Source organism: Elaeis guineensis, chromosome 5, assembly GCF_000442705.2.
Source record: "Elaeis guineensis isolate ETL-2024a chromosome 5, EG11, whole genome shotgun sequence".
NCBI classification, from domain to species: Eukaryota; Viridiplantae; Streptophyta; class Magnoliopsida; order Arecales; family Arecaceae; genus Elaeis; species Elaeis guineensis.
In genome coordinates, this window is record NC_025997.2 from 17,025,657 (window position 1) to 17,053,428 (window position 27,772).

The 27,772-nt window shown below is 35.9% G+C and overlaps 1 protein-coding gene across 3 annotated transcripts; it reads left to right on the forward strand.

The window, feature by feature from the left end:
- The first annotated feature begins 8 nt into the window (after nt 1-8).
- LOC105045040 (uncharacterized) lies at nt 9-18,641 on the forward strand. Of its 3 annotated transcripts, none has more exons than XM_073257671.1 (13): nt 9-145; nt 481-630; nt 833-950; nt 1,311-1,407; nt 2,973-3,079; nt 9,212-9,334; nt 9,530-9,683; nt 11,599-11,659; nt 11,786-12,150; nt 13,791-15,381; nt 16,143-16,603; nt 17,841-17,884; nt 18,097-18,641. In XM_073257671.1, the coding sequence occupies exons 2-11, from the start codon at nt 503-505 to the stop codon at nt 16,396-16,398; spliced, it is 3,000 nt and encodes a 999-aa protein (XP_073113772.1). In that variant the 5' UTR covers nt 9-145; nt 481-502; the 3' UTR covers nt 16,399-16,603; nt 17,841-17,884; nt 18,097-18,641. The 3 variants fall into 3 exon arrangements, with proteins under 3 accessions (XP_073113772.1, XP_073113771.1, XP_073113773.1); XM_073257670.1 differs by having other exon boundaries at nt 62-282; XM_073257672.1 differs by lacking the exons at nt 9-145; nt 481-630; nt 833-950; nt 1,311-1,407 and having other exon boundaries at nt 9,204-9,334.
- The last annotated feature ends 9,131 nt before the right edge of the window (nt 18,642-27,772 follow it).

A 27,772-nucleotide genomic window follows, 5' to 3' on the forward strand; every position in this document is an offset into this window, starting at 1 on the left:
CCATTCGTCCTTCCTCCCTTCCCTTATTCTACCTGTTCTCTGCTCTTTCTATATTAGACTATTCTCACCCCCACCTCGTTCACAGAAACACCGCGCGGATCTCGCCGGAGGGGACACGAGAACTCCGATATTAGGCTACTCTCCGGTACCGTTCTCGATCTCGATCCCTGCGAAACCTTTGTCCTCTCTCTCGTTTCAAGTTCTATTTCTTAGAAAGAATGGATCTGGGATGTCTTTGTTAGAGATTCGTTCGTAAATCTCCATCTCCTACACTTTAATTTGGTATGCTTGATTATTTAGATGTTAGTTTATATCTGTTTTAAAGTTTTGAATATTTTGCAAGAATCTGATAGTTTACTCGTCCAGTATAATGCAATTGAAGTCGTTTTGTGGTTTTGTGGTCGATTTTTATAAGTTTTTGGATTCTTTGAATTGGTGCATATGAGGAAGGGCCTCTTTGTTCTTTGGTATTGTCTTCAGTATCGGAAGCCCGTTCGAGATTATGCAGCGCATACCTGCAACGATCGAGGAGCAGCTTCTTTTAAAGGCGATTAGGGAAGAATGCCCATGGGAGAGTCTTCCGAAACGGCTTCAAGCTATCCTGTCCTCGAAAGAGGAGTGGCACAGGAGGTTGTTTTCTTTAAGTTACATTATTGATCTCTTACACATTTTTTGTTGATCAAAAGAAGCACAATGCACCATTTCAAGCTAAAAAATAACATATATGTTCACTTCCATGGCTGATTTTAACTTCGGTCAATGGGTCAGATACTCAGTAACTTTGATATAAGCTAGTCCATGCAATGATTTATTTTTGGTTCTTCAAGTGCAGGATAATAGAGTATTGTACCAGAAAACGACTACAATGGAATACCTCTTTTGCACGTAAAGTTTGTAAAGAAGGAGAATATTATGAAGAGATGATGCGCTATTTGCGTAAAAATCTTGCAGTATGTTTGCATCCTGCCTTTTTCTCTATTCACTTGTTTCTTTGCATGTAGACTAGCTCGGAGTCTTCCTTTGCCAGTTTTATATTTTAATCCTTGTAGTGATTATGTGACCGAACCTCTTTTCCTTTGGAATCTGACTTTGAGCAACCACGAACCAAAACTTACTCCTTTGGTTTCTTTGTTTCCCATTTTTTCGGGTTTCATACTAATCTCATGCCATATTTCCAAGTCAAAAAAGTTGCTTTTGATATGCGCTTCGGACTTTGGTGTTTTATACTTTTTTTTTTACCTTTTTTGTTTCATTGCAATACTTTCTATTTATCAATTGATCTTATTCACTTAATATTGGTGTACTTGCAGTTATTTCCATATCATCTTGCAGAATATGTTTGTCGAGTGATGAGAATTTCACCATTTAGATATTACTGTGACATGATCTTCGAGGTTATGAAGAATGGTAATGTCTAATACCTTTTGATAGATATTGCCCTTTTTACATTTCTTTTTCCAGCCATGTCCTTCCTCCCTTGTTTGGCTAATGAACCTTCCTTTGTATGTTCTTCTATAAGTATTCTTAGTGCAATAGTTTAGATGGCAGAATAGGAACCTCTTATACTTTTATACAGGTTCCATATGTATGATTGTGATTCTAGTTAACTGTTTCTTAAGTTTGTATTCCAATGTTTCATTAGATCTTGTTCTGCAATTTCTGTACCCTGTGATTCATCAGAAGAAAAATGTTTTATTCATGTAAACAAAAAGCTTATCAGGTGACAGATTTACAATAAGTTATATGGTGTTTATTAATTGACATGATTTTTTTAAAAAAAATTCTTTTACTTGTTTTGGAGTATGCTGTCATTGTGGTTGGGCTCTATTATGGATTTCTGACTGCATTCTCCATGGGGACCTCTTCTCTTCTTCTTCAAGCTTGGGTTATGGAAGAAGGAATCAATAAGGAGGTATTAGTAACAACTGGTTTTATTGTGGGATAGTTCATGATGTTCTTATCGATCTATAATGTGCCTTTGCATCTATCATTGGGTAGACCTTATACGATAACTATCCTAGTTCTATTGTATCTTTTGTTTCATCTCTTCTGGAACAAACACAAAAACTTTTTTTTTGTTATGAATCTACTACCAGAATTTACCGTTCAGTGGTCGATTGTACCATTTACTCTAGTTTTGTTGCAAGAAATTCAGAGATTAATCTAGGCTTCATTTACACGGTGTATTCTAGATTAAAAGTTAGTAATTCACTGGCCAAACAGAAGACCTGGAATTATCGGATTGTGCAATGTCTGATTACTTTATTGGTAACCAGTACCTTCTTCACATTATTGGCAATTTCTAATTGTAGTTAGTTTTTGCTGAATGTTTCTGCATGTTCACTTCATATTGGCTACTCAATTACAGCCTCTAAGGTGCTGCCCCCTGTGATTCATCATTGGTAGTTAGTAATAAGTTCACCTTTTCATTCTTATGCTTTTGCAGAAATCTTGAGATGCATGCTTTTCATGTAAATCTTTGTGAATAACGTTCTTGTCTTGTATTCTTTTTTTTTAACCCTTGTTCTCTTATAAGTTAGAGAGAGATCTTGTTCAAGTTAATCCCACTTTCTTTCTTACAAAATCATCTGAAATCACACTACTAGACAGATGGGCATGCATTTCCATAGGAGCTTCTAGAAGTTTAGAATTCTATAGTCTGCTTATGGACATCATTTGGAGGTTCATTTCATTTTTTGCTATCATGACTGGAGAAATGTTAATCTCATTTATTGATTGATGGATTGATGGATCGACCCATCCATCCATCGATTGATTACCAATGGTGTGGTACTGCCTGATTTTATCCACTTATTTAATTTTTCCTCTTGAACTTTCTTCTCTTTTCTCTGCTATATATTCATCTTATTAGACTAGAAAGTAGGTAACTGTTTTGTGGAAATTTGTACCTGCTACTTGCTTTACCTAACAATTAGTCTGCATGAGTTCTAATGTTTGAAGAACTTTTGCAGAGCAACCATATGACAGCATCCCTAATTTCAGTGCTGCAGATGCCTTGAGGATTACAGGAATTGGAAGAAATGAATTTATTGATATTATGAATAAGTGCAGATCAAAGGTATATATCTCATAAGCCCACATCAATTGTATGCAATAGATGGATCGTACTTTCAAAAAAAAATTGTTTCAAAACTTTGTACCTATTCTTGATTCATTGACTCTTCTATATATGTTGAAGCATAAAGATTGCCATGTTGTTCAATGTTGGTCCATAGACAATTTACATAATTTTGAAAGTGATAGCTTGTGCTTATGCATAATGTGAGATACATCTGCATTCTTCAATATTTTTTCCCACAAAAATAGTGCTTCACAAGTTACATAGCATATTGACTGCCATTGTGCTTAAATGGATTTGATTGACCTGCTGCCAATATGGATTTGAGCTGAAGTTCTGAAGTGATGTTATTTGGATTAGGCTTGGATCGAAAAATATGAGCCTTCTGTAAAATGGATTGGATTTGGATCATTACCTACCCTAATCTGGACCTAAGGAAACCTAAACTTACCCAAAACTATTACCTTATATCATATTTTATTGTTCCAATTTTAGTACCCATGCCAATACATTGCTGGTATAGTGTCGGTACAAGTCAGTTTGTGGTAGTAATACTCCAACACACCCCCTTGCATCTAGTATCATTTGCTGTCGATACAATACAGTACACCTGGTATAGGATGGTATAATCCAATACAGGGAACCATGTTTTTATATTGCATAACCCTCTAAAGTTTTACCAGAATAATTTTCTTTTAATAACTTTAATGTTGTTAGTAACCAACTTATGTTGTTTGCTATAAATTATATGTGGTTGTCAATCAAATGTTTACATGTTTAATTGTTATTTTCTTGCACAGTCTGTTAATGATATAATTAAGTAACCAATTTTACATGTTTTATGGTTTGTGTCTAGAGTATTCTTGACCTGGTTTGACTAAAGAGCCTGATGGATTAACAAAAAAAAAAAAAAAAGAAATCTTTAACCTGATCCAACCTGACCCAAATGAAAGTGGATCAGGCTTGGATTCAATATTCTGACCTGATTCAAATATGGATTGGATCTGAGGTGTGCTAATTCCCGATCCAACTTGACCTGCTTTCAACCCTTTCTTTAGCTTCTTTTATATTTTCACTTGCTTGATATATGAAATTTGTACCACTGCAACAGTCAGATGTTGATATCAGGTAGAATTCTTTCTTGCTGTTTTTGGTATTTCCCTTTATTGGTTGGTAGTTTCTATCATTTTCTCTTTGAACGTGAGAAAATGCATGCAGTTGGAGTGGATGCTAGCAGCTAGTGCACTTTAGTGTGTATAAGCTACATAGCATCTATGCCTGGACTCAAGTTTCGTCGAACCTTTCCCTTTATACTGAACCTTGTGTAAGATTTTGGTTAAATTCTAGACTTTATTCCTTCAATGAATTGTACTAAACCAAATCCGATCTTGTCAAAATAACTTGGCTTCCAAATCATCGATTGGACCTTAGATAACTTTAGATTGACTAGTATTAGAATTACATCCAAGTTGCTTGGATCCAAATCAATATCATGGACCTGAACACTGATTGGGTTGGGATTACATCTTTTGAGACAGCCTGAACCCAGCTCATTTGTAAGCCTATTGAGCTTTTGGAATTGGGTGGTTTTTTTTCGTTGGTGGGCTGGATATATTATATATTTTCAGTATAAATACATCCATTTGAATCTGAGGACAAAATTTCCAGGAGTCGAGGAGCAGCCATAAATACATAATCCCCCACTACGTTACTAGGGTGAGGTTGGCTGCATAGGTTTCTATTCAATCAGCTGCACTGTTTGCCTTCCTATAAATGTGCGTTACATCATAATAGTCTAGAAAGATGACCATCTGCCAACAGTCCTGTAGTAGGGGATGAGCACCACCACCATTAGATACCATGTTTGACAACCACTTAATCACTGTTCTACAGTTCCCCTCTAGCACAGTGTGTGATGCACCTAGGATCTTAACAGTATAGGTCAACCCTTTACCATGCTCCTAGAGTTTAGCCATCAGAATAGTTTTTTCAAATATCTGAGTGCCTCCTGCATCAAGAAAAGAGCAGCTATGACTCCTGATAATGAAACCCACTGCACCATGGGCTCTCCTATGATGCACACCTTCATCAAAGTTGATCTTGAGGAAGGAAGGGTCCAGTGGCAGACTCGATTTCCTCAATCCTTTTGAAAATGCTACCCACTATTGTTTTGTTCCAATGCTGCAGTCTCCTCTTGTAACCTCTACTTAATGATCACTCATTACATGACATCACCCTTGACTGGAACACTCCAATTACCATGAACAATATCCCATGATTGGGGGTAATAAAGCCATAACTTTTCAATGTGAAAAGGGGGTTTCTGAGATGTAGCCAAAGAGAGATCAACAAGAATAGGGCAATGATCAAATGCAATATAAGGAAAATGGTATACTGGGTAGTTTGGGAACTTCTAAATCCAGCTCCTAGTCGGAAAAGCTTTATCAATGCGGTCCCATACTCTGGCCTGATTGCTATGATTATTATGCCAAGTACACTGCTAAATACCTGAAATCAGACAGCTATTAAAAGATATGAAGTTATGGAATTCTCTAACTCCAATCTTTTCATAGTATGGTTTATCCTTGCCCCATCTCCCTTCTTAGCAGGCCCATCAACACAATTGAAGTCTGCTGCAGTCACTGTTGGCAAACCTTGGTTTATCAATGCAAAAGCTTCTGACCATTGGATTCGCCTTTGCCTATATTCTGTATCTGAATATGCTGCAAACAAAATCCATGGCTCTATACCAGGTTCCATGGTCACAAAGACTTCCTGCTGGGAGCAGTTGTTGAAAACATCCCACCTTTGCAAAACCCTGTTGCAAAATTTCAACGGTACCTCTTTTCAGCCGTTGCAATTCCACGGCATCGAAGCACCAATTGGGGGCAATTGGCATCCGGCTAGAACACACTTTGACCAGTCAAGCGAGTTTCAAGGAAAACACATATATGGGGGTTATGTTGCTGGATCAATCGCCTCACCACTGGGTGGTTTTTTAGTTTTATTGCTTGAGCACATTTGTGAGAAATGGTAGAACTCGTATTCTCAAAATGATGACAGAAGATACTCATCCAAATTTGAGTAGTTATTATTAGTTGTTGTAATATGTGCTATGTTAGGTATGCAGTTGGTCTATTAACTCTATTCATTGATTTTGTTTAGCTTTTGTCAGAGTTGTTGCTGTTTGAATGTCATTTGTCCATTCATATTATTTGTCATCATTAAGGGACCAATATGGACTGAGAATTAGAATCTTGGTTTGGAATTGCTTATCATGTCCAGAGTCTGTATTTTAAGCATTTCCATTTCCATCAGAAATTGTATGAAATTTGGGAACTGGGTACAAATTACAAAAAGAAACAAAAGACTGCAAGAAGTGGGAAAACAAATCTATAAGCAAAAGGAGCAAAACCACTTTGATGATATCCTATTAACTTGGGCTGCAATAGCTATATCTTTTAGCAAGTTGGAGGTCTACACATTAGTCTTCTAGTGTGTGACAACATAATACAAATGCGAATACCAATATAGTCTTAAATTTAACATTTTCACCTGGTATGGGTCCTCAAACAATAAAAGTATAATAAGAATGGAGGGACTGTGAGGGACACAAATTACATTAAGTATGGCTTACTTTACATTTGCTTTAAGAACCTTAGTTGCCTGAATTCAGAGCAAGTGTCAGAGGGGTGATTTAAAATGAAGAAATGGCTAGAAAGAAGCAATACAAAATTATGTTAAATCTTACAAAATAATAATATTTGCTCATTCAGCTAGTTCATTGATAAATCATAATATAACTAATACCCTTATAGAACATTAGGAGCAAAACTGTGGCTAAACTAAGATTCAAATTGATATGATTAAGCAATGATCAAAGTTGTTGAACTAAAGATGGGTGGAAGTGCATGGAAGTGGTTGCTGGTGATGGAGCAAGGTTTTGGAGCCGACTTTTATGCTTTTTGTGTGAAAAAAGATAGTCTGTTTATATGTTGAAGACACCATCAGTGTTTTCCAAACTCTAACTAGTGTTACATGTGCTGAAATATTAAGAATCTAGTCCGTCTAAATCCATCTAGGTGATATTGTACCAGAGCAGAGAGAGATCAGGTGTTGGGATGCATCCGAGACCCTGGGTCTCTATAGATAAGGTCGTCTTGGTCCTTCCTGGCCAAGGTAGATAGGGTCCATTGCTTCCGAAGACTTGGGATGGCATGGCATCCCAAGATACCAATTTTTTAGTCTATTTTTGTTTTTCCCTCTTTGTTCTTGTTTTTTATGGTTGTCTCAGGTTGTCTTCATACTGTACGGACCTGGTGCTACATCTTGACAATGAAATGCACACATGTTATTGACTAACGAAATCCTTTATGTTGTGTTAAATGAAGTATGACATAACTTCAGCCTTTGTTTTGAATAGTCAATTTGGATTCCCCATGCCGAGAAAATAACTGTTCATGTTGCAGATACTGAGTTGTACAAGCAGGTTCTGAACCATGTATTTGTAGAAAATGATGTTTAAAAAGTGATTCAACAGTCTCATCAGATTCTCATGATGTTAAGAAAATTCCGACCTACATTTTTTTATTTACATATCTTTACCTTTCTTATCATCTAATTACTGTGCGTTGCTCTCTATAATTTTATTGGTTTTAATCTTGCAGATCATTGCTAGAACATTGTGTAACCTTTGTAACTATAATCAAATAATGTTACCATGTCTAGTGATCCATAGTCAATTGTTTTTCTACTGCAATGCTCAAATGCTGCCGGTGGCAAAAAAATGTAGAGGATGGCATTTTAAACACTTCATAATTTGTGCTCAGCCTCAAAGTTGCTTTCTAAACATTTTGTTATTAGTATTTGTTTCTGGGTATCATGACTTGGTTGAATGCTTCTAGAAGGGCAGCTTCAACTTTGTCAAGGCAACCAGCTTTTCACAAACCGACCTAAGGCAGTGAACAAGAAAAGAAGACACATGAGAAAAAGGAGGAAGATGATAAGAAAGCAGGGAAAAGAAGGAAAAAAATGAAAAGAAAATAGATGACCAGTAAGAAGATGGAGTGAAGGATAAAGAAGATTAAAAGGAGGGAAGAGAGAGCATGGAGTGTTAAGAAATGAATAGAAGAAGGGAGGAAGAATTGGAAGAGAAAAGGATGATTAAATGTGGTAGTGAACAGTGAGTGAACACTGGTGGTTGATTCCCGTATGTCTCATCTATCTTAAGCTAAAATATGGATTGACCTGAGCAACATAGGAGTGGGATGAAGTAGGTCGATGGTTAGTTTAACTTCTAAGTTTATGTGAAATCTAATTGTTCAGGCCAGTTTTTATATGCATATATATTTTTAATCTATCATACAGTTTTGCATACTCTTTCTAAATTACTGCATAGGTATATTTTTAGGTCTTCCTCTTATGTGGGCTCTTCCATAAATTTGGATACGCTTCTTGTCGGGACTGACTACGATCTTTATTGTGCCTCCTTGTTGACGAGGACTGTTCTCCATCACCTTCCTAAGCTATCTTTAATGTACTCCGTCACCTCCAAATTCTTGTTAATTTCATGTTTCTGCTGCACATGTTGTGTGTCCACCTTTTGGCGCCCAATGTTTGAATGCATATGTTATTGCCAGTTTGTCTACCACATTTTTAAAGTTCTCTTCGAGCCTTTGTGGTTGAGTAACTGTATTATTCTCGAGGAAGTTAAAAGAATCAGAAAGTTATAGTGGTTATATGTAAATGCACATGTAGACTTGGATATTGGAATTTGGCTCTGCCTTTCAGAATTAGGTGAATAGTTTGTAGTCTAGTTTGTTTTTTAGCATTTTATTTAGTTAATAGAATCAGATAATATAGCTTGTTCCATGAGAAAGCTAGTGATGTTGTTCTTTAATGTTTACCACTATTCTAGTTCTGTTGTCACTTTTACTTGAGATGACATTTAACAAACATCTTCCATGCTGCAGCATCTTCTGTATTTGATGTGTATTACTGAACATTTTATGTCTAATGTTCTATTTTTTCACACTTTAATATTTTATGCCTTTTAAGAACGAATTTTAACTTCTCATGAGTTGGAATTTGTTACTTGCCTTGACTATTGCTTTTTGTTTGGGAGATCTACAGAAAATAATGTGGAAGCTGAACAAGTCGATTGCAAAAGAATTACTTCCCACACAACCTGTGGACTTCTTAATTGAACCATGGTGGGGAGTTTGCCTTGTTAATTTTACACTAGAAGAATTTAAGGTGAGTTCCATTACGAAAGTTATTTATTATTCATGAAATGTAAATAAACATAGGTATGTGACAATGTCTAGCAAAGGAACTCAAGGCATGTATTTTCATGAGGATTTCATTTATGTATATGGTGCTGCTTTTTATAATACTGGTAAATCATAGTTAATGTAATTGATGCTAGTAGGTTTTCTTTTTCTCTTACAGAAACTCACAGAAGAAGAAATGGCAACAATAGATAAAGTCTGTAAGGAGGAAGCAAATTCATTTGTTCTCTTTGATCCTGACATCTTAAGAGGTCTTTATAGAAGGGGATTAATCTACTTTGATGTCCCTGTGTATCCTGATGATCGTTTTAAAGGTATGTAATGAACTTAAACTACATTTGTTGTTCTTCTATAGCAATGCAATATCTCTTTTAGTCTTTACATCGTGAAACTTTGCTCAACTGTTCTATCAAGGACTGATCTTGTATTTGCATATGGCTTTAAATAATGATCTCTAGGCATAGTATTTATGTGATTCACGTATAGTTGAATTGCTGTTATCCGTTGGATACCATGATTCTTGGTCGACATGCCTTGGTTATGCTTTAGAAACCTAAATAAGTCTGCTACCGTAGGAGTTGATTTTTGCTGGATGTTTTTATTTTAATATTTCTTAGTTTACTTGTGTTACATCTTTCTAGTCATTTTAATGTTTCATTTATCAGCTTAAAGTCCTACATTACTTTTATTTGATGCTAGTCTTTATTTTGGGTGTTGATGAACGTTCTTTAGAGGACTGAGAAATCATGCTTTGTCGTGGCCTTGTGGGAAAAAATTAGTTGAACTATTATAATTTATAATGTTCATTTCTGTTAAGTTGATTTATGTTATGTTATTCCTTATGGTGAAGTATCCGGCCTTTCTCTCTTTTTTTTTTATTATTTATTGTCAAAATTTTATGGTGCCTATTAATTGATCATGTTATCCATAAAACATGCTTTTACTTTTAAAAGCAGAGCTTCAATTAATGGGAATTTGCTTGAAACACCAGATTTTCTTTCCATGCATGTAATATTATAAATTAAATGGTATGATGTTACTATGTTATTAAAGAAGACTTTTGTTATCATTCATTTTATCACCTCATTATGCTCTTATAGCATTTTTGGATTGCTGGGTGGCTGCCTCTAGTTAGATAATGAGTTTTTGTTTAATACTCTTCGCTTGCTCCTTGGAAGTAGTCGTATATTATGTTGGTGGTTTACAATGATGTGCTTGACTTGGAATACAATTTAAATTATGATTGAGGAAGCTGCTTTTGCAAGCTTAAAGTGGAGCTGTTCACTGGTGAAAAAAAAAAATGTGACGTTGAAGAGAATGATGTAAGGCTAAACAATAGCCACGAAAGCCAAGGATACTTAAGGTGTGAAGATTCATAGTAAACAGAAATGAGTTTTAATGGGAGGGTGTGCTATATGGATATTATAGCCTAATTATTTTGGCTTTTACATCCTGCAGATACTGTTGTGGTTTCAAATTGGCTATTGTCTTCAGTTTAAAACCTAGCCTTTTCTATCCACCTTACAAAACAAGGAAAACCTCTTATCCTACTTATTTTTAAATCAAATCTTCAAATCAACATATTTGAGCCTTAAAATAAAATTGTATGAACAATTGGATTTCTGTGGTCAATTATAAGCCATTTTGGTTTACTTGTCCCTGTTTTGCTTTTTATATTGCCGTATAGTTTTTTTTAGTTTATATCATTTCATTTAGAAAGCAATGCATATAAATTGCTATATTTTCACTTTTTGTGCTCCTGGTATATTGCATTAGAATTACTAGTTATTAGCATATGCTATCCATGTACATGGAAAATATGGATGGCAGTAAATTTTCCAGAAGGCTATCTATTGTTTTTTCCTGCCAATATGTATTTTTCTAAGAAAAATTTTGGTAGAGGAGTCCAATAAAGGTTTGGACTCTATAAAAGTTTTGACTTCGAAGTGGGCTTGGAGAGACTGTCTGCATAAAGACTGAAAATGATAGAGAATTAAAAATAAAAAAAAGGAAATGAATGTGTGCATTATCACTACTTTTGAAGTTCGGGTATGCCTGCCCGACTCCAAGAGTTTCCTTTATATATAATTGATAACATTTCATGATCAAACAAGACTTAATTAGTTTAATAGAAAACGGTAACAAAATGTAAATCATTTGTCCTTTTTTCTGTGTTTATTTTCTTGTTCACTTGTACGACGTTTATATCACTAACATATACTGATTCAGTTTCCAGGCTGGAAGGTTTTGTTTCTAACAAAGAGCAGTCATATGAAGATCCTATTGAAGAGTAAGTTCCTTGGAGTCCAATAAGATATTTCTAAACATATACTAACAAGGAATTTTTTTTTGGGCATGCCCATATCATTTGACTTACATAGATGTTATTTTCTAATATCATGAATCTTCTTGGCAGGCTATTATATGCTGTTTTTGTTGTCTCGAGTGAGAATGCCACTGTTGCTGAATTGGCTGCAACATTGCAGGCTGATCTTTCTCAGCTACAGGCTGCTGCATCATTTGCTTGCCGACTGGGCTGGGCTTTAAAGCTTATAGACCCAGAATCTATTCTTCAAGATTCAATAATACCTGGCTCTCCTAGTAATATACTCAGCGATGATGAAGATGGTTCAAATGCTAGTATCAGCTCAGAAAAATCTGCTCAACAAGTTCATGGTCCAGGAACAGAAAAACCTAGGCCAGTTTCCAATAATGCTCATGTTGCTTTTGTTGTGGATGCTAATATAACTTCATATCTAATGATGGGTTCTCTTTCACCAGGTTTGATCCTTTTACTTTATGCCCTTTTTTGTATTGCAATCTTGTTGGCTTTTCCTTGTTTTTTTTGCTGACCTGGGTCTCTTCTAACTTCTTTATCTTTTAAATATATTTGAAATATTGGCTCATGTTTATATTCAAAACTTGAAGATATACTAACAACTAGCTTGAGATGATAAACCTATCAAAAGAAAAGAAGAAACATTCAACCTTGGTCATTGTTGTGAGTTGCAAATATTCTTGATAGAAGACTATTGTTTGCCCAACACTATGTAACCTATATGTATCACCATATGATTTAAGAAGCCAAGCGAATTGACCAGGTATAACCAGCCAGATGATGGATTGATATTTGCACTTATGTGCTAACTAATAAAACTTATATTAATATTTGATTCAATCAAGTAATAGGATACATCATTCTGTTAGGAATTCTGTTCTCTGACTTCAAATAATAGTGTTAGTAAGGTGAAAATTGTCCCTTGTGTTTACAGTGCTTGTTCATAAAAGTAAACCAGTATCATAAAATCTGTATATACCTTCTTATATACAAAATGTGCAATATGCCTTCTCATGCCTATGAAGGTGTTTTAAATGTGTATCCGACAAACCCTGGCTTTTGAATATAGGTGTGAGGGCAAAAGTGTGTGTGTTTGCATAGTGTGAAGGATCATGTAAAAGATGGCTGTGATCCCATAAATCATGATTATTCAGTCTATTTGTTAAACATACTCCAACTCTCATACCTTTAGTTTGTGTTTTTCCTTCCTTAGTAGTCTATCAAGGAGTGAATATAGAAGGGAATCTTTATTAAGAGAAGAACGTAATGCAAGGTCTTACAAAAGGAAAGTGGGACAAACAATCTTCTGCATAAATATTTCTAGCACACTTGGTGTCTATCATTTATAGTGGAGAACCAGGAGGGCTTTCTGTTTTTCATTGCTTGTAACTGATGCATTGACTGTCCATATTTAGGAGGTCCTTGTGTTCTAGCTGCAAGTGTTTTTGGAATTAGAACAACAGAATTGTTTGACTAGAGAATCTTGAAAGCAGTTCAGTGCAAGTTGAGGAACTAATTGTATTTTAATGACAAGAATTATCTGAAATGAATGCCTACAACTGAAACACACATGATTGTCGTGCTAGGCATGTGCTGATTAGTGGCAGGAATTTGGTTGACATCTTGGTTCAATCTTGGTTGTCTAGAAAGATACATCTCTCTCTCTCTCTCTCTCTCAATCAACATTTTCCTGCATAAGCTATATAGGTTGTCTTGTTCACAAATGACTTTCTAAGATTAGATCCCAACTACTCATCAATCTTTAGTCTATGCAATCCTGTTATCAAGCATTGATTTTTATATCTGCCCATAGTTGGTAAAAATTATCTTTTTCAAAAGATTTTCATTTTCGGCAGCATTATCCAATATTAAATACTTATGATGAAGCATACCAGAGGCACAATATGATGGTTTTACGTTGAGCAAATTTTCTATGGAAGTAAATTATACATAGAGTAATTTGCACTGATGCATGTTTAGCACTTAATCCTCTAGTCGGTTCTTGGTTCTTCAGTCTCTTTCTGTTTATAATAATCTAAGCCAGTTTAGATTACTGCCCTCATTTTTTGCTAAACTTTTGCAGGACTGAAGTCTCATGCTGTGACACTCTATGAAGCAGGAAAACTTGGTGATTCTTGTATTGCAGAACTTTGCAGGGATCTTGCTACTTTAGAAGGAAAAAAGTTTGAGGGTGAATTGCAAGAATTTGCTAACCATGCATATAGTCTTCGATGTATTCTGGAGTGCCTGCAATCTGGTGGAGTGGCTACTAATGAAGTGGTTGGTAAAGCTAGTGATCAAGTTGATGTGGAGCTTTCTTCTAATGAGGCTACTTCCCTTACAGTTGATAGATATACCATTGAGAACTCTGGTGATTCTGACATTAATGAATCAAAGACACTCTACAATGATAATATGGAACTGCCTCAACTTGATTGCTCTGCAAATGAATCCAATGCTACAGAGGTTCCTCCTGATTCATTTTCAACCACTTCAACTGAAAGTAATACTCTCACACCAAACAACGATTTGCAGAATGGTCAGAACATAATGTTGTTAGAGGACCCAAATGCTGAAAAAACAATTCTGAAGAGAAAAAGGAAATACCGAGTTGATATCCTTCGTTGTGAAAGCTTGGCTGCTCTTCCACCAGCAACACTAGAGCGCTTACTTCTTAGGGACTATGACATTATTGTATCCATGGTTCCACTTCCTTCTTCATCAGTCTTACCTGGACCTTCAGGTCCCATCCATTTTGGACCACCTTCTTATTCTTCTATGACACCATGGATGAAGCTAGTACTATATACAAGTATGTCTAGTGGACCACTTTCAGTTGTTCTAATGAAAGGACAGCGTCTACGATTGGTTCCTGCACCATTAGCAAGCTGCGAAAAGGCCCTGATATGGTCTTGGGATGGATCTGTAATAGGCGGACTAGGAGGCAAGTTTGAAGGGAATTTGGTTAATGGAAATGTACTTCTACACTGTTTAAACTCAATGCTCCAGCATTCAGCCGTGCTGGTGCAACCTCTGAGTGGATATGATCTTAATAAGTCTGGAAGAATTGTGACAGTGGATATTGCACTACCCCTTAAGAATTCTGATGGATCACTTCCACCCATAGGATCGGAGTTGGGATTGTCCATGGAAGAAAGTGCCAATTTAAATTCATTATTAGATGATCTCTCAAGGAAAGTTGAGTTATGTACTGTAGGATATATTCGCCTTTTAAGACTTAAGAAAGAAAGTGAATCTGACATGTTTCTCCCTGATAATGAAAAATATGAATGGGTTCCATTAAGCTTGGAATTTGGAGTCCCCCTGTTCAATCCAAAATTATGTAGTAGAATATGTGAAAGGGTGGTTTCATCTCATTTACTACAAACAGACTCACTTAATGAACATCATGATGCAATGCAGAGTTTAAGAAAGAGGTTACGTGAAATTTGTTCTGAATACCAAGCAACCGGTCCTACTGCAAAGCTCTTTTACCGCACAGAACATGTAAGGGAGTCACCCCGCTCTTTGATCAACTATGCTAGTGGAAGGTGGAGTCCACTGGATCCTTCAACACCAATCTCTGGAGCCTCCAGTGATCACCAGAGGCTCAAGCTTGCTAATCGACAGCGATGCCGGACTGAAGTTCTAAGTTTTGATGGGAACATTCTCAGGTAGTTCTATAAAGAATGTTAACAACGTAAAATGCATTATCAGCCTATTACCGTCTGCTATTGTGTTTCTTGCAGTGCTTCAATAAACTTAGGGATGTCAATTACAGAACCAATTCTGCTACTCTAGTTCATAAATTGTATTTCAGGAGAATATGCTTCCATGTTTTCATATCCCTCCTGTCATTGAAATGTTCAATTTTTCTGTAATAGTGAAAGATCTGTTACAGGGTGAATTACATTACTCATTTATATTTTCTGGTTCCGACAAGTTTAGATGGTTGGGTAGGTTCCCTACATGCTTTCATACTAACCCTAGTTAAAAAAATAACCTTGTTCTCTTTTTCACGCGATGCAACTACTAGTTATGTTTGATATGCTCTTCTAGCTGTCCTTTAATTCCTTTACACTTCCGAAGTATGCTCACTTAATCTGAATTTCATATTCGATCAAAGTGTAGATTAACATAATATGACACCATAGGATATGAAAAGTACGTATTGGTGTATGACTTATCATACTTGTTATTTTGAACAATCTGTCTTTACTTGCAAGTACCCATATTTTGGCATAGTAGGCAAAAAGTCTTGTTATTAGTATGGGTATCGATTGTTAAACTACTTTATTTGGTTTTTAAAATAAATAAATCTTTAATTAATAGAACTTCTACCATATTGAAGCATGTGAGATTATTAATCTTCTATAAGTATAAGAATCAAGGTTGATGCCATTCCATCTAATATTTTAAAATTTCCTGTCAACAGGTCGTATGCACTAAGTCCTGTGTATGAGGCTGCCACCAGGCCTATTGAAGAATCAACTTCCACAAATGCAGTAAAGCTTGAATCAGATGATACAGATGGTAGAGAAGTAGTCCAGCCAGGTGTCAATCTATTATTTGATGGATCACAGTTGCACCCATTTGATATAGGTGCTTGTTTGCAAGCCCGTCAACCCATTTCATTAATAGCAGAGGCTTCAGCTGCATCTGCCTCTTTGTATGCAACCAGAGCTTCATGATTTAAAGATTAGTGTCAAATGGTGGGTCCAGAAGTTGACAGGTTGACATATTCTCCTCTACATCACTGGAAATGCGGTTGGCATCACTCTCTTTCAGTTGGTTGTTGGAATCTCTCCACCTCAGGATTTGGCTGTTGTGAGTTTTGGATTTTCTACTGCATACTTGGGAATTGCTTGTTTCAAGCATCTAAGTGTACCTATTAAGGTACGATGAGTCTAACTATATTTATGGGGTCACTCCATTTTTGTCCATCGATGTTCATGCAGGTGGGGTTTTTTTGATTTGAAAAAGAATTGATTGGGTTCCTTGAAACCCTTTGGAATGCTGTTGAGTCAAATTAATATATATCAATACACTTGGCCACAGAGATCCCCTAGGAATAATAGACAAAATATATGGTAGGAGGCACATGCCTAATGATTAACCGTTTGTTCAGATACTGGAAAACAGTTCATTATCTGACCTGTTTATGAATAGGTAGGAAGCTCTATGAGCATTTTGTTTATGGTTTTTAAAAATTGAAAATATAAAATTTTATAGTGTTTTTCATGATCAATGCCTGAAAACAGAAAAATACTTACTGAGGTTTCTTGCCTGTGTATTTGGTTATGCAAAATAGGCAGCTTTTAATAGCAGGAGTCATTGATCTGATTTGGTATGGATCAGAAGCAGTTAAACCTGTTAAATTTTGATTCATGAATCATTAAACTTGAATTTCTTGATCAGCATTACAAATTCTTAATTCATAGCCGACCATACATTCTGGCATTAGCTCTATTAGTACCATTCTGATAGGAAGCTTCCAAAACGTGTAAATTTGAGGCAATTAAATGTTGTAGTTCGTGACTAATGTTATATCTCCTCAGTTAAGATGGTCTATCATTTATTTTAAAAAGACAGTATCATTCTTGAATTAACTCTAATTTCTGAACAGAGCTTTGGTCCTGCTGACTCAGCATGTGCTTGCACACATATGTTTTCTAAAATGGAGACACGTTTGACTGTTAGGTGAAATCTGCTGTTTGATCATGTTCCTCGTTAAATGTGTTTTCTTATATATATAGAACTTTTATGTGATTTTGGTGTCAAATTTTATTCAAGTTTTTTCTTCACTTGTCTATGACTCTTAACCTTGAGCAAGAGTAAGCAAATTGTCCTTAGAGTGACATTCCAACACTTTGGTCTGGTCATTGAATTGATTTTTAGTCCTTACCTGCCAAATGAGACCCATGGACTGATCAGACAACACTTGAATGTGAATCAGGTGACCTATCTACTAGCTATCTGATGAAAGGCCTTTATGTGAATTGGGTGGCACTACCCAATTTCTCTTAGTCTTGCTTGTGGCTTTGTTATTCATCCATTTTGAAGCATATCTTGATTGAAGTGCCTTTTTTTTCTTTCCATATTAACATCTAACAGATTTTCTTCAACATTGCAGGGTCTTTTGCTTATTCAATTCCTTGTAACACTACTTAAAATCAGGTGAGCATGTCCAAGATATTTGTCCAATTGTAGAAAGTTCTATTCAAAATTCTTAATGAAGCTTTTGCTTCTGCAATTTTGCACTTAAACTGGAAACGCATGGTATCTGGTTGTGAAAACATTAGTGTGTCATATCAGCAGAGCATTTTGTTTTGCAAAAAGAATTGTGCTTTTGTATGTCAATAATGCATTATGGCACTTTTCCTTTTCAGAAGCTCATGACTTTTATAATAAAATAAAGCTGGCCGTCTGAAAAAAGGGATGGAGGGAAACAAACCAACTGGATGAATCTCTTTAACATCTTGGGTGCATCAGGTTTCCGATTGGAATAGGAATTGGAAAGGCCATATCTCTCAATGCATTTGGTTCATAGTCAGAATTGAAATCGAAATGAGATTTGATTACCAAATGAGAGTGGGGATCAAATTTTGGAGGATTGGATCATTCTGATGCCATTTGAAATCTGAGAGGGACTCCTTTGAATTAAATGACTAGAATGGAAGTCATTCATACCTATTCTTATTTTGTAGTCCATCTCCTCCAAACCAAATATACCTCTAATTTCTCTTTGAAAACTGAAAACTCCTTTAGCATTTGTTGTTCCTTATTAGATAGATGGTAGCTCGCAAGTGATCCACGTCACAGTTGACAACATGTGCTGCATGCAAGATTTTCATTTGATGTACGGATTTTGTCACCTTAGGATATATCTGGACATAAAAGAATTAAATGGAAAGCTAATTTTTTTGAAAAAAAATCTGATTTCTATTTTTTTTGTTAGAACATTAACAGATTGGGAAGTCTATGGCTGGCTTCCATAAAACTTTTTCTTTTTCATGACAAATTATTTTTTTGTATGGATTTCTCGCAACCAAATATATCCTTAGCTTTTCAAATTCCTTGCACTCTGTTGGATCGTGCAGAAGAACGCTCGGCCTGCTGGCTCTTTGCAAGAATTTCAGTAGGGAGCTTGAAGAGGGAATTCAGGCTGTGGCCTGGTATAATCTCCCAAGTTATATGTCTCATATTCTCATTATTATAATGGAAACTCGTATTTAGGAACACGAGGCTGTGCTAAGTGACTCCCCATCTGTGTGTGTGTGTGTGTGTGAAACGGCTAAATCTACCATCCTCGTGTAAACATCGCCCATTGCACAGTGACCCCCCATCTCTCTCCTTCAGAAATATGCGCAAAGTTTTTCTTTTTTTTTTTTATAATATATATCCCTATCGTCGTTGAAGCTGGATTCCATGTCTTGAAAAGATGCAAGGCCCGTTTTAAATGCAGGGCAAAAATATAATCTCACGTATTAGTATTCAAAAATAAATCTTCATATTTTTCTTTTCTAAAAATCCTAACTATTTTAAAAGTCTTATTTTGAGTGTGTATAGCACGCCGGATGCTGGAGTTTTCACTGTGAACTATCAGACTGCCTCTAATGTCTTCTCTGACCAACTCATCCATACCATCTCTCTTTATCAACATGCAATTTTTTGCAACTACCTATCTCTCTCATTTAGATCTTTGCTCTTATAAATCCTGATTCTAAGTAAACACACTTCATTCTTGTCTATGAAGTATAGACTGTTCAAATCACCATCGACGATAAAACATTTGCAAAAGATGAGAGGGAATGCACCATGGTCCACTGCTCCAACAAGAAATCTGCAAGGCAAATGCCCAATGCTAGCAAAGAAATTAAATTAAACCTAAGGAAGCATTCAGTAAAATAGGGTTATATCAATAAATTGACCTTTCCATCTTGAAATCCAAATGCTCACAGATGACAATAATACAAAATCTGTGGCTGTGTATTCAACTAGCTCCTGTAACATTTTATCTAGAGCTGTCACGGAGACAATAGGACCATTTAGTCTGTAATACCAGACCTAGTCTGAATCCATCAGGCCTATTTGTTTGACTCCGTCCAAAAGTAGACTCATAAAAATTTCAAGATCCGATCTAAGTCTAGCAAAAGCTACTAGATCATGACCTGAATTGACCCAATTATGTTCTTCTTTAAGAAGTCAAACCTTACATATTTTCACACTCATACCTTCTTATTTCTTCAAATATGTGTTGCCAGTATTTTTTTCTTTTTGTGAATTCATAATTCTTCGTACGTGTGTTGCCATTTTTTTTTTTTTTTTTTTTGTGTGTGAATTTGAACACTTGTCCTTGGTAAATTTTTCCAAGGATATAAAGGAAATTAAACTTTCTAAACATTACCACCCGCTGGAGACCGGGAACGTACACACCTTAACATATGCAGATCCAACCTGTAAACCGATTTTGCCCATCTAAATGACCGAACCCTTACACTATCAGATCTGTGAATGCTAGAGTTGGATTGTATTGGGATCTGGTGCCTCAAATTCGATTCATAGGAAAAAAATTCAATATGGAGAAGTCCAGCATGCAGACATGAAGTGAGGGGCCTACAAATATGGCCCAAGGGCCTGCAGCGCACGGCCCAGGTGGCTGCAGTGCACTGGGCCCGCTCACGGGCGCATGCAACCCAGTCGGGCATGCGGCCGGCATGCGGCCCGAAATGCATGCGGCATGCAGTTTATAATGCGGTCCATGGTGGACCGCAGGGGAAGCCATGTCCTCACCTTACGCATGGACCGTCGCGGTGCAGGAACCCAAAGTTATGGTGCACAGCGCAGGAGCGGGCGATGCGACACGCAATCAGACAGCCACGATATGTGCAGACATGATCTTGTGCAATCTGACGGTGGCGGTTGCATGAGGTCATGATTGGGCGACTGATGTGCGCGATCAATGGCTTAGGTGGCTCTGCGGGCGTGATCCAACGATCAAGGATGTTTTGAGTCCTAATGAAATTACGATTTTGATCCAGACTGGGTTTTGGACCTATAAAAGAGGTCTGAAAAGCTTTGGAGCAGAGGAGAAGTAGCTTGGCATGAGTAGCTACGGTAAAGAGCATCAACAGCAGCCAAGAGTATTCTGGAACGATTGTGAGATGGCCGTGAGTGCAAGGGCATGTTAGATGTGTGCCTTAGAAGCCCATCTTGGCTGATACATATCTTACTCTAGGGCATATTTTGTACTTGATGGCAGTCTTAATAACCAATCATGTCATATATATCCATGATTTGTCTTAAAAATTAACAAAGATGATTTTGTATATTCTCAAGGTATTGAGAATTTGAGACATACATTATTAGTGGTTAATTTCTAAATGCTTCCGATCGAAGAATCGTCACGGAAGACAGTGATCAATCCATTCAAAATCGGTGCATGGATCACCTCCCTTTAGGGCAGATGAGTCTCAAATATACGGTGTAGAGACACTAAGATGAGAGTGCAGATGGTTGTTAGAGAACAACTTGTACTGAGCGTGACCAATACAAAAAATACTTGGATGTCTACTCACTCGTCAGTGATCTTTTCGATGCTACAGTGTGTGACTGGTCCTTTGACTTGCGGTGTGTTGGCTATTCGCAGCGAGGCTATTTAGTTTGACTGCATGTTCCTTTTGTCCCTAGTCATTCAGGTCTTTGCTGTGTATGTTGGCTATTGTAGGTTCGGTTCGCTGTTTGGAGTAGGATGCACCTAGATGGAATTTATCGATCTTGATAGAAAAGGAGAAGTCCTGTGCGATTCGTAAGACTGAGTTCAGAAAATCTCTGGATTTAATGAGTTCATAAATGAACTCGAGTCGAGCCAATCTAGCATATGACTGATGATGAGGTTTGATGAGTTCTCCATGATCTCCGTCAAGTCGGAACTCATGATAGAGGGATTGTATCATATGATAACTGTACCTAGGGGTTCATATTTTTCTATTCTGTTGGGTTACCACTACATGTTGCTAGACATCACTAGTGGATCATGAGAATCACTAAGATCATTTTCGGATCAACGATCTTTGTTGAGGTAAGTTGGAGTCATTTCAACCCATCGAAAAGAGTTTCGATGATATGTCTCACTACCAGACAGAATAGAACCTGAGGGGTTACATACAAAAAAAGCATAACCTGATCAATGGCTTATATCATATTTGAATTATCAATCGGATTGATAGTTTGAATTTTAAAAACTACTAATTTGTAAGCGTTACAGTTTTGGCGGCTGCTAATTGTTAGCACGGGACTTAATTATAAATATTATAATTTTTTTAAGACTGATTAAATTATAAATTAAGTCTCAATTAATTTAAATAAATTTAATTTAATTTAATTTAATATTAATTGGATTCAATTATCCAAATCAGATTTGGATTTCAAGCTTGATTGGATCAGGTTTGACAGCCTTTTCGAATTCGACTCGTTTCGGACTCGATTTGAATCCGATTAAGACCCAACTTTAGCCAGATGAACCATGACTCGAAGACCCAGGTTTTTTGAGACTCTCTCTCCAAATATCATGCTAAGAATTGAAGTGGGCGATGGTTTTCTCGCTGCTTATTTCTTCTTGTGCGCGTGAAGGAGAGGGGGCGCCAACTATTGGGCCCCACCTTATCTAGTATTCTTTCTTATCCAGATATTTTTTATTTGAATATAATTCAAATAGGATTAAATCATATCAGATTGGGTGTGTAAAAAATTATTTTTGTGCGACAAAAATAATAGAAAAAGTGGACGTGCGCTTATGGTGAGAAGATATTTCTTTCTTGCATCACATCATTATCTTCACACCTTTCCAATCTTTGATTTAATTTCAATGCCTTAGATTAAATCAGATGAGATCTTTTGGGCGTTAAAGAGAGGGTGTGCATGAGAGATGAAGAGAGTCTTCTTTCTTACATCATAACTTCCTCTCCAATGCCTCCTCTTGTTTTCTCCCCATCATCCAACACCCAGATCTGATGGTGATCAAATCTAAGAAGAAAACAGAGAGAGAAGAAGAGAAGAAGAAGAGTTCTTCTTCTCTTCATGGTGATCTAGTTTAGATCCCATTGGATCTATACGAAAGAGTTCACGTAGCAATCTCTTTCTTCGAGATCTAGAAGAAAAGATTTAGATCTAAGAATGAGAAGCGAGATCTGCAAGGTGCTAGCACACCGGTGATCTCGATACTCTAATCAGACATCTTTGTGTAGATACAGCAGGGGTCGGGCGCATGCGTGGCTACGATCAGAATCCAGGATATCCACAGGATCGAGGTATGGAGATCTGATCTCCGATTTATTTTTCTAACTGTTTATTTTTCTTTTTCAGATCGTGGTAAATGTTCATATCAAGATCCTAACTATGATTTTCAGATTAGATCGATACATGATTTAATTAAAAATATTTTAATTAATTTACTTCCACTACTTAGATGTTTAAAATTTTTTGAACTTCATGTATGAAACTGTAGCGATTTTCTAACAGTAGTATCAGAGTATAGATTCTGATACGAACATGAAAACCTCTCAATCTGAAATCTGATTTGTAGAAATTAAATTTAAAGGTCAGTTTGATGATCTACTCGTTCTAAAATAAGGTTGCCCTGCCCTGGCATAATCCTGTTATGCTGAACGGTTGTTGTAGAACGATGTAGAAATCGATTAAGGTTAGATCTGAATTTTTTACGTGCTGTAATATGATTATAGGATTATTTTGGATTTGAGATTGTTTCAGATATGAAATAAATCATGAAATATTCAAATATGAAATTAATTTTAGATCTAAAAATATTAATTAAGATTTAATTTGGATCTAGTATAATTGTTAAAATTTTTATTACATGCATAGATTCGATGTTATTGTTCATATATTTGACATGTGAAAGATAATTGATCTGATTTTTAATTGATTGCATATATGATATGTTAGATTAAATTCTTAGTAGCTTAGTAATCAATTGAGATAGTCATCATGACCGTCCGATCATAAGATAATGAAGGGATTAAAGTCCTCTCTTGCCCATTTGATGGGTTCTCTTTTATGACGTGTAGGGGTGCCGACTGTGATGTTTTCTATGAAAATAAACAGCGAACGAAAAATTATATATGATACATATTTTAGATTTAAATAGATTATGCATGTATTTTTATATATTTTAGATCATTAAAATATTATATTTTATATATTATTTGGCACACGATCTAAAACTTAATTTCTGCAAAACCCTAGATCCAAAATCTTAGGTTCTGTTTGCATAAAAGCATGAAACTGTGACTGGTATGCCTAGGAGTCAACTCGATTCTCAATTGGGTCGACTTGAGTGCTTGGAGAGTCGACTTAATTTATTGAAGTCAATTCGAGACCCTAGTAGGTCAGCTCAATTGCTGATGAGCCAACTCAATTGTGCAGGCTAGGTCTATAATTTCTATTTATCTCAATGTGTGCCGACTCACTGTGATAAGTCGATTCGTGTACCAGAGTGAATCGACTTGATCCTATAGACAATCATATTGTATGAGATACAATATAAATAGTTTAGATTAAAAATTATTTCAAGATCTAAACTTAAATCCATGTACATAATGTACTCAATTGAGAATTAAGATTTAAATTATAAGATCTAAAATTACGAATTTAAGATCTAAATTTCAATATATAAAACATGAGCTTCGGGTATGGGTTGAACAAATTAGGTTTAGAGACTAAACTACAACTAGGGTCATTGATTAGATCAGATTAGAATTTTTTTGATTTTGAGCAGTTGATCAAACCTAATTAAGAGTTGGTTGGGATTAGGTCAAAGGAGCTCAAAATTAAATTTAGTTGTAGTTGGTCAAATTGATTGACATGTAATATGAATTGATTAAGTCAAGATCGAATTTGGCTCAGCGGTTCGAGTCTGGATCTATAGTTAACCTAATTAATTCTAATCAACCAATTTGGTGTCTAATGCAAGTATTAGATGGTAGTTATTTAATTGATTTCGTTGTCTGATCTGACCAATTCTTTGGTGTCTAAGGAAAGCAACAGAAGGACCCCCACTCATCTTCACTTACCTGGCCATCTTGAGATATTAAGTTTTGTATTAGGTTACTTATTGACTCGAGTTCATCCATATCAACTAAGTTGATCAGACATGAAATATGCTGACTCAAACCAGATTAGTCATTACATCAGATATATGTGACTAATTAGAAGAGACCTGAACTCAAATCTTCTCACTAAATATTAAGTCTACTGATCTTCCACCATTGTAGAGATGTGGGTGCCTTTTTCGATGTTGATCGTTTCGGCTGGTTATAATGGTTCGGTTGCATCGAAAAGCACAACCACATTATTGGCATTAGATGCCCCGGGATAAATATTGGGTTGGGCCCAATAACTATTAGGTGAGAGACTCAATAACGACTTTGCACTCGCTGGTGAATAGTGGGTCGGACTTAACTAAGAAATATGTCAATAACTGTTAGGTGAAGCTACAGGACTTAGAGACCAAGTCGCTGCAACTTGGAGAAGCATCTGGACAAAAAGTTATCCATGCATTGGTATACGTATCATCGATAATGTTAGGTGACGTACCGTACATCGATGAAACCACAGCACCCATAGAATCATTTATCACGTTAGGGATTCTGTTCCTCCACCTGAGGAGTATGAGAGACTCAAAAAATTAGTGAGAGTCTTTTGTTTGTTTTTAAAGTCCTTAGAACAAACTATTACAAGTATAATCATCTAATTAAAATTTTACTCTCTATGATCAATTCTTCAGCTTCCAACCGTTAAGCTCGAATCTTAGATATCAACCACTTAATCGAAATCAATTATATATTCTGGCTCAAAAATCTAAGAATAGTTCTTAGCTTTAGAAATTAAGCCATATTTTTTATCAGATTAACCCAATGTCATCAGCTTGTCTAATTCATGGTCAACGAGCTATATTTGACAAATAATTGGACATTGACAATTAGATTAAGTGCTATAAATTGGACTTCATAGTTGATGGAATCAAAAATATGCATAAGGACATGTAGATTGCCAATGACATACTGAATCATCTGCAATAGTTGTGAGATGATCAGAGTCGTATAGTGCATGAGATACGTGATGGGTAGTTTGTCTATGATCGATGATCAAGATATTGAAGAGCTTGAAAAGCTCAACATGACCATGCATAAGAAATTGCTAATGGATTTGATCCTGCAATCTCTAATTCATAGTTTGTGAAACTATTATATGAATAAATATTATAGCACTTTAACTGAATTAATCAATATGCTGGTAAATAAGGGATCTTGAAAAGTTCAGAGGTACATACTTGGAGAACCTAAAGAATCATTTACATGCCTTCAGAAGGTATGTCGAATTGCTCAAAATTGATCTTACAATTTTTTTTTTCATTAGATTCTGATGCATATTAGTATTTTAATATAAGGTCTAAAGAAGGAAGAGGACTGAGAGAAGATGAAGTGACTCTTTTGAGTCAGCAATGGTGCAAAAATTGCACTAGACTGTCGAACCTAATCTCGTGATTATTATTTAGATTTAATTCTTTATTATTTGCATCGTAATGTATTTGTAAAAATTATTTGAGCAAATAGTGATGCCGTTGGGTTTGAGAGATCCAGAACTAAATAACCTGAAGTATATAGATGGTTCTTTTGGCTAGGTCGTGTATCAGAAAAAATGATTTATCGACTGAAGAAAATGGACCTTTGGGCTCATTGACTATTAAGTCATATCTAGTTTGTGAATCATCTTTTTGAGGATTAATGATCAAGCTATCTTTTATGGGTTAAAAGAATAGGACCATTGAGATACTTACTCTAGTACACATACGATGTGCATGACCCATTTGATGAGCCAGACTAGGAGGTTATTACTACTTTATCACCTTTATCGATGAACTGTCATGGTATTAGTATATATGTGAGATACAAATCTAAAATACTTTGAAAGGTTCAAAACATTCAGATATGAAGTAAAAAAGATAAATAAAAAAATTTTAAAGGTACTTCGATCAGATCGAAGATGCAATACCAAATAAAAATTTATCGATTATCTAAAGAGAATGACATAATTTCATGATGGAATTCTTCTTGTACACCTCAGCTGAACGGTATATCTGTGAGGAGTAATAGCATTATATGAGATATGGTTCAGTCCATCATGAATATTACTAATTAACTATTATTTCTTTAGGAATAAGATTTAATTTTGAAATTTAAATTAAATTTTTTCTAAAGTTGGTTTCACCACATCATATGAGATATGATATGATGGACAAGTTAGAGGATAGATCTGTGAGAGCTCGTTTATGATGTATCCTAAAAGGGTTTGGGATGTCACTTTCTTTTCCTAGTTGTTCACAATATGATTGTGAGCAATCATACTATTTTCTTAGAAACAGTAGGAGGATGAACTCAAAGAGAAATCTTTAAAGAACAACGAGTCACAGGACTTGTATAACCTATTTAAGATGAGCCAGTATATGTAGTACATCCTCCACCTCGAAGATCTAGTAGGATCTTCCATTTTTTAGAAAGGTACTTGGTATTCTTACAAAGGATTCAGAGAAAGTGTTTCTTGAGGGAGATTGGGAGCATAGGGATGATTCCAAAAACCTACAACGATATGATATGAGGAATCATGTAGTTACATGAAGGTCAGTGGGAGGGTTCCATACTAACATCGGTTATGATGTTTGGTTTCATATAGAATTTTTTTTCAAAGATCTAGATCAAATATTTTAAAAATAAAAGTCTATAGAGATAGATCCTAAAAAGATGTTTGATTTTCATAGACAAGTACATAGAAGAGGTGCTGAAAAGATTCAGCATTGAAACCTCCAAGAGAGATCTGTTATCCTCTTAGGTATGAGTGTATGTCAAGCTATGTACTTGACTTGGTATATCTTGCTGTGAAAGTCACGAGCAGATATTAGTCGAATCCAGGCTGGGAGTATTGGATTGCTGTGAAAATGCCCTTAAGTACTTGAGAAGCACTAAGAAATTATTCCTCGTCTTTGAAGAA